At 56.4% G+C, this 13,545-nt stretch overlaps 2 protein-coding genes across 3 annotated transcripts; one reads left to right on the plus strand and one right to left on the minus strand.

Annotated features, from left to right (window-relative positions):
* The first annotated feature begins 596 nt into the window (after nt 1-596).
* LOC101389351 (aldo-keto reductase family 7 member A3) lies at nt 597-7,833 on the plus strand. The gene is made up of 7 exons (XM_087446693.1): nt 597-852; nt 3,311-3,498; nt 3,695-3,799; nt 4,344-4,440; nt 4,671-4,770; nt 6,283-6,412; nt 7,253-7,833. The coding sequence occupies exons 1-7, from the start codon at nt 615-617 to the stop codon at nt 7,421-7,423; spliced, it is 1,029 nt and encodes a 342-aa protein (XP_087302819.1). The 5' UTR covers nt 597-614; the 3' UTR covers nt 7,424-7,833.
* Nucleotides 7,834-7,880: 47 nt separating this feature from the next.
* On the minus strand, nt 7,881-13,529 carry MRTO4 (MRT4 homolog, ribosome maturation factor). Of its 2 annotated transcripts, XM_004425648.3 has the most exons (8): nt 13,310-13,529; nt 12,074-12,132; nt 11,071-11,174; nt 10,064-10,145; nt 9,715-9,782; nt 9,284-9,435; nt 8,837-8,913; nt 7,881-8,732 (listed from the first exon to the last, which is right to left on the minus strand). In XM_004425648.3, the coding sequence occupies exons 1-8, from the start codon at nt 13,335-13,337 to the stop codon at nt 8,583-8,585; spliced, it is 720 nt and encodes a 239-aa protein (XP_004425705.1). In that variant the 5' UTR covers nt 13,338-13,529; the 3' UTR covers nt 7,881-8,582. The 2 variants fall into 2 exon arrangements, with proteins under 2 accessions (XP_004425705.1, XP_087302820.1); XM_087446694.1 differs by lacking the exon at nt 13,310-13,529 and having other exon boundaries at nt 11,071-11,196.
* Nucleotides 13,530-13,545: the final 16 nt, after the last annotated feature.

Consider the following 13,545-nt stretch of genomic DNA (forward strand, 5'->3'; position numbering starts at 1 on the left):
TCTGTCTACTTTTGTTTGTCTGAACAAAGTCTTCATTCGGCCTTCACATTTGAAAGGTGTTTTCCCTTGGGTAGAGAATTCGAGGCTAACAGTTCCTTTCCTCTAATACTTGAACATTTCTTTCCACAGGGACGCTGGCTGGAGCTTCTGGCAAGTTCCAAGGAGAGAACCACAGAGCCGACCTCTGGGACCGCATGGCGGCCGGACAGCCCCGAGGGCCACCACCCCTGAGCCAAGGCCTCATTCTAGGTCCTTTAGCGCTTAGGAAAGCCCCCGTCGGGAGGGCTCAGGGACCCCGGGACCGTTCAGGCGCGAAGCCAAGGGAGGTGGGGAGACGCCGCACAGTGTCCCCCGGAGTTCCAGCTCTCAGCTTTCGGGTTCGCTCCCCTGGAAGCGCAGACGGTCCCCCGTGCTCGGCGGCAGCCGCGTGCGTGAGGGGGTCCGCGCACATTTTGGCGGCTCCTCCGCTCCCCCTGCTCCCCCGCGCGCTCCACCCCCAACGCCCGTGGGCGGGGCCCAAAGCACGCTTTTTAAAGCGGCGCCCGGACCTCGCACCGACACTTGTCGCTGACCGCTGCGCCCGCTCCCGTGCTGTCCGAGTGTCCCGCCGCTCCATGTCCCGGCTGCTGTCTGCCCCGCGGGCCGCCTCGGGCGCCCCGGTCCGGCCCGCCACCGTGCTGGGCGCCATGGGGATGGGGGGCAGCTTGGACGCAGCCGCCAGCGCCGCGGCCGTGCGCGCCTTCCTGGAGCGCGGCCACACCGAGATAGACACGGCGTTCGCGTATAGCGACGGCCAGTCCGAGAGCATCCTGGGCGGCCTGGGGCTCGGGCTGGGCGGCGGCGACTGCAGAGGTAAGGCCTGGCGCCCGCGCCCCGGCCCCCGGACCTCCCCCTGCACCGCGCCCCGCTGACCCGCCCCAGCCCGGCCCCCACCGCGGTCAGCACCGACAGCTTCGTCCCCTCCCGGCACCATCCTCCCCTGGCCCCCTGCAGCTCTGTGAACCCCAGCTCCTCAGGCCCCGTGCACCTCTAGACCCCGACAGCCGGCCACTGCTGGGTCTTGACTCCTTTCCTCTCCTTTTCCCTTCTGAGAAGGTAGCCCAGGACGCTCCCTCCACAAACGTCCCAACTATAGTCTAGCCTGGACCGACTTGGCTAGCCGTTCTCGGGGGCACTGCAAACGTTGGAGTCTGGCGCTCTGCAGTCCCTGCCCGCCTTCCCGTGCCCCGCAGGCGCCTCGTTCTGACCTGATCTGCAGTAATCCTGCCCTCACGGCCCTGGCTTTCCCTGGCACAGCCCCAGATCAGAATTTGGAATGGGCGGGGGTTCTGATTCCTCCCTGCTCTGGGCCCTAGACTTTGCTCCCTGGAGCTCCGGGTGTCCTGTTCGGGTGGCGGTGCCTCTGGCTTCACCAGGGCGGCAGCGCCTCGAGGTGGGGGAGTGGGCGTGTTACTGCATCTAAGTGCCCTGTCTGTGCCAGCCTCTGTCTGAGGCTGTAGAAGGGAGATTGACACTAACCCACTCCAGGGAGCCAGATTCTAGAGCTGGCTGGGGAGCACTGAGGAGGGAGCCCTTCCTGGGAGGGGCTATTGAAGAAAGCTCAGAAAAGGCACTTTAGACCTTGAAGAACTGATCGAGCTTGCCAGGAGGAGTAATAGGAGAAAGGGCCTTCCAGGGTGTGAGCGTGGCAGTGGGTGTGCAGAAGGTGTGCAAAGGTGGGGAGATGAGGCAATGGCAAGGGTGTTGGAGCAGGCAGATGTAGCTCAGTGGGGAGGTGTATGGGGGCAGGGGAGCGTCCCTCTTCAGTCTGATGCCACTCCAAGTGCTTAGGACGATGCCTGGCAGGCAGTAGGGAGGGCTTGGCAGTGTTAGCTGTTACTGTTACGGTTGTTATTAGGATAATCATTAACACACTGTGCCGACTTTCACTCGGAGGCTCTTTTCCTATCAACTCTGGTAGAGGCTTGCTCGGTTTCTCCTGCGATTCACAGCATGGGAGATCTGGAATAAATCGAGAATACGATGCATCTCAGAGTCTCCCTGTTTCTACATCACCTGGCTGCCTCTCCGTGACAACTCTGATCTTACTTCTGATTGCTTTTTCTTCTCCAACCCCTTCTTCAGGCCAGAGCTGGTTGGGCCCAGGTCCTTGAACCTCAGATCTGAAGGTCCATTACCATCAAGAAGGGGTGGGGCAGAGGGTGAGGAGGTGGGGGGATGGGAAAATTCCAAATGAGTAGTTCCCCAGCCTGCTGTCTCTCACCTCTCAAGGGGTCAGGTGACCGCCCTCTGGCCTGCGAGGTGACTTTCTGAGCCTGAAAAGTGCAGAGAGGGCCTCCTCTCACCCACTGGTCCATCACCTGAGATTCTTACTGGGGGGCGGGGAGAAAAGTGTTTAGTTCACTGACTCCTGACTCAACAGAACCCAGAACACCGGCCTCTTCTCAGTGGGCTATTTCTCTAATGGATCCCTGCCTTTCCTTCTCTGGGGCCAAGATGAGGCCTCTTGCACCTGTCTCCTGAATTCCTGCCGCAGTCTCTCCTTGCTGGTCTGCCCGTTTCCATACTTGCACCTGAGGTTCCTCATCTGTGCTTCATTCAGAGTCATCTTTCAAGACCGCAAAGCTGACCACTTAGCTCCCTGGCTGAAAAGTGCTCAGAGGCTCTCCCTGGCCCCCTAATGTCTGGATTCCCTGGGATGCACTCAAGACCCCTTACATCTGATCTGGCCTCTTCTCTTCCTCATGTCCCCCCTGGACCTGGTGCTCTAGATCCATGGACTGGAGGCATGGCTTGTCACACACGACGTTCTTGCCTCTGGGTGGCCCTGACTTCCCCTTGGAGATTCCGATTCAGATTCTAAGCAAAGACTCCCTGAACCCCCAGTGGGCCTCACGACACTGCCTTGGGCTCCTCTGCTACCTTGTGTGTATCTCTGCCTCGCTGACTGTATAGTAGGCCTTAGACAGTGTATCCTTGAGGGCAGGGATGGAGTGCTGGCTTCCTCTAGGCCGGGCTCGTACAGGTGACTGGTAGAGAATCATCATAGTGAGAATGTTAGCAGCTCATTATGAGCGCATCTTTCCACATTCTGATCAATCGTCGGAACCCTGAATGAGACAGTACCATTGTCACTCTCAATTTACAGTTGAGGGGATTGAGGCTCAGAGAGGTTAAGTAACTTGGTCAAGGTCACGCATCTAGTAATGGCAGAGCAGGGATGTGAACCCAAGTCTCTCTTAACCATTACGGTAGACCCTTCCCAATGTTTGGTAAACCAGCCTGAACTTCCATTTCTTTCCTCCCAAAGTGAAAATCGCCACCAAGGCCAATCCAGTGGGTGAAAATTCACTGAAGCCTGAGAGTCTCCGGTTCCAGCTGGAGACGTCGCTGAAGCGGCTGCAGTGTCCCCGGGTGGACCTCTTCTACCTGCACCTGCCGGACCACAACACCCCCGTGGAGGAGACGCTGCGCGCCTGCCACCAGCTGCACCGGGAGGTGAGGGTGGCTCCTGGAGCTCTGGGAGGAGGTCTCCTGCTCCTCTCCTTGCCCAGTCATTATCCAGGAGAGTGGAGGGTGCAGGGCTGCCCCAGAGTGCAGCTGGGGACAGACCCCATCCCAGGGCTCCCACCCCGGTCTCCACTTCCTGGTCCCCTGCCTGGAGTGGGTTCTGACGGCCGCGTCTCCCCTGCAGGGCAAGTTTGTGGAGCTGGGCCTCTCCAACTATGCCTCCTGGGAGGTGGCCGAGATCTGTACCCTCTGCAAGAGCAATGGCTGGATCCTGCCCACCGTGTACCAGGTGAGGGCCAGGGCTGCAGAGGCCTCAGTCTCCAGGGCTCCTGCTGGTCCCGGGGTCTCTTGGCTGTTCTGACTGCCCCCACGCCCTCTCCATAGCAGCCCTCCGTACTCACAGCCGGTAGATGGCTCCCCGGTGTCCTCAGGGTGACATACAAGCTCCTAGGCCTGGCCAGCAGGCACCTGCTCGCTCGGGTCCTGGCTCCCCTTCCTGCCTGCGTATATTCCTACCTACCAGTATTATGATTGCCTCTGTTCTGGAGCATACCTGTCACACTTTCCTTCACTGTTACATCTCAGGGGCGGGGCTTTGTCCTTTGGCTCCTGGATGGAAGTCCGATGTCCAGCCTGTAGGTGGTGCTCAGAAATGTTGGCTGAATGAATGAATTTTCCTTGGGCACAAGCCCCCTGCACTACCACCGCTAAGTTTGTGCCCTGATGGTCAAGGTCCTGGGATTATTAGGGACTGACCTGAGGGCTCTCCAAGGGGAAATTTGGGGTCCCCCCTTGACAGGTGCACCCTCTCCAGCTGGCCCTTCTCCCTGCAGGGCGTGTACAACGTTGTCACCCGGCAGGTGGAAACGGAGCTCTTCCCCTGCCTCAGGCACTTTGGATTGAGGTTCTACGCCTACAACCCTCTGGCTGGTACGGGCTGCAGGGGGCCCAGCTGCCCCTGGGGGGAGGGATTCCTGGCCCTGTCCTATCTCTGCCTCCTCCTGACCGGAAATCCCGGCCTGGGACCTGGGAAGCAGGGAGGACTTTGACCGCAGGCGGGGCTGTCCTCCATCCCTCCTGGCTCCCCGACCTTCCCCCCGAGTCCAGAGCAGCCTCTGGTCACAGTGTGGTCAGCGGGTCTGATGGCGGCCTTCCCGCAGGGGGCCTGCTGACCGGCAAGTACAAGTATGAGGACGAGGACGAGAAACAGCCTGCGGGCCGCTTCTTTGGGTATATCAGGGCTGAGTTCTACAGGAATCGGTGAGCTGGGGACCTCTGCATGAGGGCAGGTGGTGGTCTGGGTCCCCTTGGTGTGAAATAGGGAGTCCCTGGGGCTGCTTTCTTGGGGGCCAGGACTCCCCCGGAGCTCAGACCTAGGCCTCTGGATTCCCACCAGCTTTACCGAGCCCCCTTCCCTGCTTGAATATTCCGTGTCTCTGGGGAGGGATTGGGGGCCTTGATTGGGAATGTGGATCCCTGGGCCTTCTGCCAGGTCTCAAGACACTGTCTCTACCCTGGGAAGAGCTCACCCCCTGCCCTCAGTGGGAGGAGAAGCCTGGATTGAGACTAGGGAAACCTGGGACTTGCTGCTCCCCCACAAATAAGTGGCCCTGTCACCTAGCGCCAAGGAATCTAAGTTTGTAAACTCTTGGCATAAAATTGTCATCAATGTCTGAAGGTATAGGTGAGCTGCTGTTGGGCAAGCGTTCCTCCCGTTTTTTACTTTTTAAATTCTGAAAAAATTTATCGAAGTTAATACAGGTCTTGTTCACGGTGAACAGCACCCCATTAGCAGCTGCAGTCCTCAGAGGGGCTGATTTTAGACTCTTACAGCTCTCTTCCCTCTGACATTTTCTCTCTAAAGGATGCACTTTATTGCTGTTTCTTAATTTATCAAATTTAGACATCATCTGTGGACTGATGGAAAGCTCATCTTTCTAGATTTATGAAAGCTGAGTCTCCAAGGTTCATTTCTCTGTATAATCTGCTCGATTTTCCTTGTCTGTTTTTTCCCACCTGGGAGAACAGCAAAGTGAGCTCCATGCACGGGGCTCCGATGCGAGTTTTGTGGAAATGGCCCAGGATTTTTTAAGCGGCGGGGTGTCCAATATTTGGATTCACATGTGCACTGCTGTGATTGAAATCCTAATCCAGGACCCGCCACACCCCAAGGGTCTCTGGTGACCCTGGCCAGGTGTAGGGACCGTCACCCTAGGCAGTGTTTCTTGAGGATCTTTCACACCACCAGGGCCTGGGCCTCAGCCTGGAGAATCGATGCTCTCCGCAGTTTACAGAGCATCGTCAGGTCCATTTTCTCTTCTCCGTGTTGCACTCGGTGTACATGGGGCACTCGGGGCTGGCATGGGGTGTTTCCTTTCCTCACTGAGCAGTGAGAAAAGTGAAGGCAGGTGGCTCAGCCAAGACCAGAGCGAGGACTGGAGCCTGACTTGTCGAGGGGCCAGTCTGTGACCAGGGCTGAGGGGTGGTGCTGTGTTTGCTCCTGGGTCCTGATTGGCGGTTGTGTTGTTCACATCTGGTGAACATGTGAAATGCAAGGATTCTTGCCCACTGCATCCCCTCTCCTCCCACCACTGGACTGAAAACAGCACCCGGATGAAGGGCCCAGAAGCCTACATGGATTCTGGCATGCAAGGATTAAAACCTCGACAAAGAGATGGTGACACCTCAGTGCCTCTGGGACCGGGGTGGGTGCGGCCACCCTGGAGTGACCCCATGGTACTCACCCCTGTGTCACCCTGCCCACCTGCCCAGCTACTGGAAGGAGCACTACTTCAAGGCCATCGCCCTGATGGAGAAGGCCCTGCAGGCTGCCTATGGGACCAGCGCCCCCAGCATGACCTCGGCCGTCCTCAGGTGGATGTACCACCACTCCCAGCTGCAGGTAACCCAGCCGTCCCTGGAGCCTCCACTTCTGCCTCTTCCTTTTTTGGAGGGGTCGTGGGGGTACGTGGAAGAAAGGAGAGGGCTACCCAGTTATGTGGTGATTTCTGAGATTAGTCCTTTCCTTCCTCTTCAGTTTCTCCATGGCCTAGTTCTTTTGGGGGGCAATCCTGTTCTTAACGAAGTTTCTTAAGTGCCACATTACACACACTATTGGTCCTATTAAGTATGATTATCCCAAGTTTACATATGAGGACCTGGCTCACAGAGGCTACTTCACTTGACTGAAGTCCCACGGCTACATGTGGTAGGGCCTGAGCACAGGTTTAACTCTGGAACCTACATGCTTTTAACCAGTAGCAATTATTCCGTCCCTGGCTGCCCACTCTGTGTACCTGGCGGGGTTCCCCTCTCTCCCTGCTGTCCCATGTTTCCCTAACACCTTCCTCCAGCATGGGCATCATACAGTAACAGCTCCCCTTGCTTGAGCACCTGTTAAGTGCCAGGCCTGAAGCAAAGTAGTTCAGAAAATTTTAATTCCCACAATCACCCTGCAAAATAAAGCAAGTCTGAGACCCAGAGAGGTCGAGTAACTGACCCAGGTTTCCCCAGCTGCAGAGTGGCAGAGGTGAGTGGCTCTGAACTCGGGGCTGTCTGCTGAGACTGTGGAGGCAAGGCTTTACAGCTGTTTAAAGCAATGTAAGTTCTTTCTGGAATAATACAGGGTATAACTAGACATCAGATCCCAAGTCTTAGCAGGGGCGAGGCTGGGATGGCGAGTGTGTGACTGGAGTCACTGTGCTGCAGAAGTGTGCTGACACCTGGCCGTCTCCCCTTGCAGGGTGCCCACGGGGACGCCGTCATCCTGGGCATGTCCAGCCTGGAACAGCTGGCACAGAACTTGGCAGCGGCTAAGGAAGGGCCCCTGGAGCCAGCCGTCGTGCAGGCCTTTGATCAAGCCTGGCACCTGGTTGCCCATGAGTGTCCTGACTACTTCCTAGACCTCTCTTGACTTGAGGTGGCCGAGGGACCCTCTGCCTGTCACCTCTTTCATTCTCTCACCCTGGTTGGTTCTGGCATTAAGCTACTTTAGCCTTTCCTCATCATCCCAGTTCACAAACTGTTTATTTCCTATATTCTTGCAATACTCTCAGTTGCCCTCATGATGTGAAAAGGCCAGGGCTGTGATCTACTCGGTGTTTCCTCTCTGAATAAAGCAGGCACTTGATGTGGCCGTAGCCGAGGCCCAGAGCAAACCTGGTGAATCTGTTTCCTCTGCTGCTGGCAGCCTGTCTCCTGTCCTCCCCGGGGGCATGGTGAGAAGGGGCAGGAGTGTGGAGTAGTCTTCAAAGGGCAGAGGCAGTGGGAGGGTCTTTCCAACCTCCTACCCTGAACCCAGCCTGACCTCTCCACTGCAGCGCTGGAGGTGGCCCTTACTTTTCTACACACAGAAGAGAAAGAAGGCCAAATGCCCTGAAGTGGATCTACTCTCATTTCGAAATGCCCTCACTGAATATTTACAAACAGAACTGCTGGGGCAGAAACCTACCATTAGAGTTGTCACCAAGAGAAATAAAACCTCCCAGGATGCTGGGGAACATTTTAACAGATGCTCTCAAGTTCAGCTGTGGCTTTACTCGTCTTAGTTGAAGCCTCCTGTCTTCTGGTCACGCAGGATCCTCAGCCCTGGTTTAAGAGTGTGTGCATGCACGTATGCACGTCAATGTGGCTGGGCAGGAAGGGCAGCCAGGGGGCCTGCTGTCCTCAGCAAATCCCATTTCAAACAAGGGGCACTGAGAGCCAGGCAAAAGGAAAAGCCCCAGCTCTGGTGGCTGGTCTCACGTCCCCAGAGTCACATGGCCACGGCTGTCACGTAGAAGCCAGTGCTGGAAGCTGGCTTTAGAGGTGAACAGTGGGAACCCTGGGAATCCAAACAAAAGCCCAAACCCCGAGGCCTTTTTTCTGAGAAAAGTCTCCTTTTCCGTCTACAGGGAGACACCCTGCTGACGAAGTTTTATTCTTTATGGAACAACAGTCTGTCCCTATTGCCCTCCCTCGTCTTGATCCACAGCAGAATAACAGCTGCTGCCCCAAGAGGGGTGGCGGCAGTCCCGCGGGTCCAGTCGAGATGAGACCTGGATCGGCCGGGAGGCCTTCAGTCCCCAGTACCGTCAGTTGTCATCTTCTTGTTCTGATTCTTCTTCTGACTCGGGCGCGCTCTCTGGCAACTCATTTCCCATCTGCTGGAACCTTCCGGATTGTGCATCCCACATGTATTTGACGGTCACCTTGAATTCGGCCATCTCATACCCGAAAAGCTTCTGCGAGAGACAAAGGGAACAAAGAGTTAGGGGGAACGAGGGTATCACAAGCGTCTGCGGCCCCGCCCGCCACAGCCTGCAGCCGCCAGAGGGGGCGGACTCACCAGGATGCGGGCCTGCTCTGGGGTCAGCACGTCGCCCTCTTTGCACACCTCATAGTCGGACAGCAGGGTCACCACGCCTGCAAAGAAGGGGGCCCCTGAGCAGTTCCTGCTGACAGAGCTTCCCGCCCACTGCCCAGAGCTAGGAGGAAGCTGGCTGGCCCCCCGCACATGCCAGGGCAGCTCAGTCAGACGTGTCCAGCTGCCTGGGAGGGTTTTCAGGGCAGTGACCACCTCCCTCATTGTCCCGCAGTGCTGTGTTCTGGCTCTAAGTCGCTGTCCACTTCCCCCCAGCTATGAGGCGGGCACTCTCAGCCCCATCTTCAAATGAGAGAATGGAGGCTGGGAGAACCCACTCAGCCAGGAAGGGGAGGGGGGCCTGTCGGGCTTGGGGGCCTGTGCTCTTGGCCTCGAAGCTGGGACCTTTCAGCTCCAGGGACTTCCCCGTACCTCTCCTGAGGGCAGTGGGCAGGCCCAGCTGCCTCAGCTGTGGCTCCATGGAGTGGGGGAACTGCTCCAGGGGCCCTGGGTCCAGGCTCACGGTGAACGCTGCTTTGTTCCCAGCTCGGGCGTAGTCCATCTCTGTGTATTTGGTGAACCACCTGAGGGGAAAGAGAAGTGGAAGGAGGGGAGGTTCCTGACTGGCCCACCCGCCCACCTACAATCAGGCTCCCCGTGGGTCTCGCCTCCCCTCCCCGTCCATCTCAGCTGCTGGCTGGCAGCCAGCCTGGAGCACCGTGCTGGAGAATAACGACTCAGTAAACCGGGTTCTAGGAAGCAGTTTTTCCTTGATGCCTCCACTGTACAAAGCCCCTAGATTATTCCTTCCCTAGAGTCTTCACCAATCTTTCTCTTCCTTACCACTCCTCAAAAACACTTACTCGTTCACTTCCTCCTTAGTGCGATTGGTGAAGAGGAGACCAACTTCACCCCTCAACTTCTTGCTGACCTAGGAAACAAACGGAGGGTCGGCTCGGTCACATTAGAGCAGTGGGTCTCACCTGGGGACAATTTTGCACCCCCCTCCCCCCAGGGGACCTCTGGCAACATCGGAGACATTTCTGGTTGTCCCAGCTGGGAGGGGCACTACTCTCTGTGTCTGGAGGTTAAAGGAGAACCGGAGCTTTAAGCCAGGCCTCGCCCTCCCTGATCCTGGCCGGGCCTGATGGCCGGAGAGCGTGTTGTGAGCAGCGGCCTGGCCCCGGCCCCTCTGGAGAGGGCCAGCCTCACCTGGTGCAGGTTGTCTTTGTACTCGTCAGATGGGCTTCGACCCAACGCCACCATCATCACTTTGTTTTTGCCAAAGAACATCCTACAGAGAAAAAGAGGGCTCCGTGAAGGGGGTGCCCTACCCAGCCCTCCCCTCAGTTAAGTGCTTGCCAGCTCTAGTCCGCGGGCGCCCGAGCCCAGGCCTAGGCTGTTCTGTAGCGGGAGGGGTGGCCAAAGGCTCCCACTTCTTCCATGTGGCCCTACCCGCTCTGTCCCCAGCCCAGGGTCTCTTTCATTATTTTCCTGCCACAGACCTGACATTCACAATATTTTGTCTACCAACCCACTGTGAGTGTTATGTGAACCCGCCCCCTGTGCTGCCCTGGCTGGAAGTGCAGATGAGGCACGTGCGATGGTCTGAACCAGAGCTGGTGCAGCAAGAGACAACCAGAGTCATCACCTGCACTGTCACAAATCCAGCCCAAGGACAGGTACTCGCCAAACGGCTTGTGCAGCCTGCTCTCGGGTCATTGTGTGCCTCCTGGAGCACATCAGCCATGGGGATAGGTTCTAAGACACGCATCGTTAGGCGATCTCGTCGTTGTGCGGATATCAGTGTTCTTACACACACCGAGATGGCATAACCGACCTCGCATCTAGGCTATGTGGTACTAATCTTATGGGACCACTGTTATGTATGTGGTCCGTTGTTGACTGAAACATTGTTGGACAGCACATGACTGTATTGACATTCTAAAATTGACGAGATGTTCCTAAAAGGATCAGACCCCAGGGTGAAGGGAGCCCCTTCTCCTGGAGGAATCACTCATCAGACATCCCTTGAGCAACTATCAAGTCCTGTCCCTCAAGAAGCTCAGTGCAAGACCAGCTTTAATGCTGAAAAAGCGCCCTTCAGTGGGAGTGGCCCTTTGCCCTTATTAAGGTACCAGGTACCCAAGGGTCAATACTTGCCCCTGTGCTTTGAGAGCAGCCTGGCCCCTTCCCCACTCTTCCCACCGCCTGCTCACCGGCTGTGCTTCCAGGCGTTCCGGATGTCCTTCAGCTTGTTGTTCCTCATGTTGGCCACGGAGAAGATGAAAAGGTACTTGTACGTGTCCACACATTTCCGAAGCTGTGGGACAATTCATGGGGCTCTGGAGTTCAAGGGGCAGCACGAGTTGGGCAATACTCTGGCCTCAGATGGGAAAGAATCTGCTCTAGATTCTACAACTGTGGAAGTTGAGAGCTGCAGTCCTCTAATCTAGCTGTCTCCTCCTCACCTCCATTACTGAAGCCAGGATCCCTAAGGATAGGGGCTCCCCTGAGGCCAAGCAGACATGACCTCAAAGGGCAGGGGAAGCTGAGCCATGGGTCAAGATCCCAGTCTTCCCACATTCCTGACTTATCTGTGGGCAACAGTGGAATCCACCACTTCTCTTTGCCTTGTCCATTAACTGCTGACAACCTAAAAATACTCAGCTACGCTAGGAAGCCTCCTTATTTACTCATAAGGGGAGGCAGCTCAACGGCCCTTCTCCACCCCCACGTTGCTGGCTGCAGCCACGATGAGGTGGTCTCAAAGAAACAATCTGTGCGGGAGGAGATGCTGCTCTCAGCCAGCCTGCAGCCCTGAAGCAGTGCAGACAGCGGGCTGGTGCATTTGCCCACAACTGGTAACTCCCCAGCTTTCTGACATGGAACAGGCTAGCAAATCTCTGTGAGCTTCAACTACCCAACTGCATAACAGTGATAACGTCACCTCGCATCTACCCAGAGGGATGTGGTGAGGATGGAGTGAACAACACATACGAAACGCTCAGCACCGAGCAGGGCATAGAGTAAGAGCTCAGTGAAAGCTGGAAATCATTGCTGTGGGAGTTTTTACTGGTGCTGCTACTGGAAGAAAAAGGCCTGCATCGGCAGCTGTTTTTGTTTTTTTTTTTAACAGTATGTTTCCCTGACAAACAGCCCTACACCCACCTTTATAAACCAAACACAAGATCCGGAAAAATAAAAAGAATGAGCTATTACCTCTTCGATCAGGTTCTGTTTCAGTTCCAAGCCTTTCTTGGCAGTTTTGGTTAAGGAAACTAATACAAAGAAGAAAAAGGAGATGATGAAAAACAAATCTGGATGTCCTGGAGACTCCTTTTCTTCTCCCTGGCTGCTCAGCTGGACCGAGCCACTCTGAGGAAGGGCAGCAAGGCTGATGCAGCCACTATTGGCACACAAGGCTATTCCTGGGGTCCTCAGAATGCCTACTGTCTAGCATTCCTGAGCCTGGAGACCCTTTGATATATTTTCTGTTGCTTAGACAAACTAGGTGCTCCTCAGCCCTCTTAGGCTAACCTAAAAACCCCTAGTGAAGTGTGGGGGCAGGGCTTGTTCCTGCTCTTGGAGCGCTGTAAGCGGCAGACCTAGACTTGGAACACCATTCCCCGAAGGTAACTCCATGGGTTGCTTATTCTCTTTCTTCAGGTTTCTGTTCATTTGTCACCTCATCAGAGAGACCGTTTCTGGCTACGTTACACAAAATAATGTCACCTCTTTCTGTTACTTTTTCTCCATGGGACTCACGACTGTCTGACTTGATGAGACTTTTGGTATTTGGGGGAGATATGTATCCCATGACTAAAACGTTAAGTGCGATGAGTGCTCTAGGCCTTTCTTGTTGTAACTGCTATATCCTCCAACGCCTAGAGAGTTCCAGGCCCCTAAATATTCGTTGAGTGAATGTGCTGGAGAGCCAGGGTGGGAGAAGCCAAAATTGTAAAGATGGTCAGGAATGGTTTCTTAGAAGGTGCCCTATGAACTGAGAACCGAGAAAGAGCCAGCCATGTGAAGGTCAGAGCATAAAGGCACGCCAGACAGAGAGAACTGCAAGTAACAAAGGGCAGGGAATAAGCCTGTGCTGAAGGAAAGGAAAGGCGGCCAGGGTGGCGGGAGCGCAGAGCTCAGAGAGAGAAATTGAGGTGGGAGGGGTGGGCCAAAGCGAGATGGGGCGCAGCCTGGGTGTTCAGAGGCTGTTTGTCGGCCCAGTCAGCCTTGGAAGAGCTCTCAAGGAGCTCTCCGATCCCTTGACCCCACCACGCTCCAGCCCTCTCCGATGCTCCCGCCGCTCCGATGCCCCCATCCGAGCTCGCAGCGAGCCCGCGGAGCTCCTCGCCGAGGTCCCGGCGTCCCATTCCGTCCTCTCGAAACACCCCACCACAGCTGACAGCCAGCCGGCGGCACTGCCCACCGAGTCCCAAAGCCCCCTTCGCCCACCTTTCTTATCGCGCTTAGATTTGGGCATCTCGCTGCAGACACGTGCGGCGGAAGACGGTGCTGCCTGTTAGGACCCCGGCGGCGCGGGGAACTCTGGGATGGCCCTCGGGGGCTGCCCTCGCGCGTGCCTGACTCAATCTGCGCTACGGCCCCCTCCTGCTGCTGGCCACCGCCTGCGCTCTTCCCCGCGTCTCCAGGGCGATTTCTCGCCCGTCCGGGGTCCTCCGAGTCCTGAG

This window comes from Ceratotherium simum, chromosome 22, assembly GCF_057802395.1.
Source record: "Ceratotherium simum simum isolate JZ-2026a chromosome 22, ASM5780239v1, whole genome shotgun sequence".
Classification (NCBI taxonomy): Eukaryota; Metazoa; Chordata; class Mammalia; order Perissodactyla; family Rhinocerotidae; genus Ceratotherium; species Ceratotherium simum.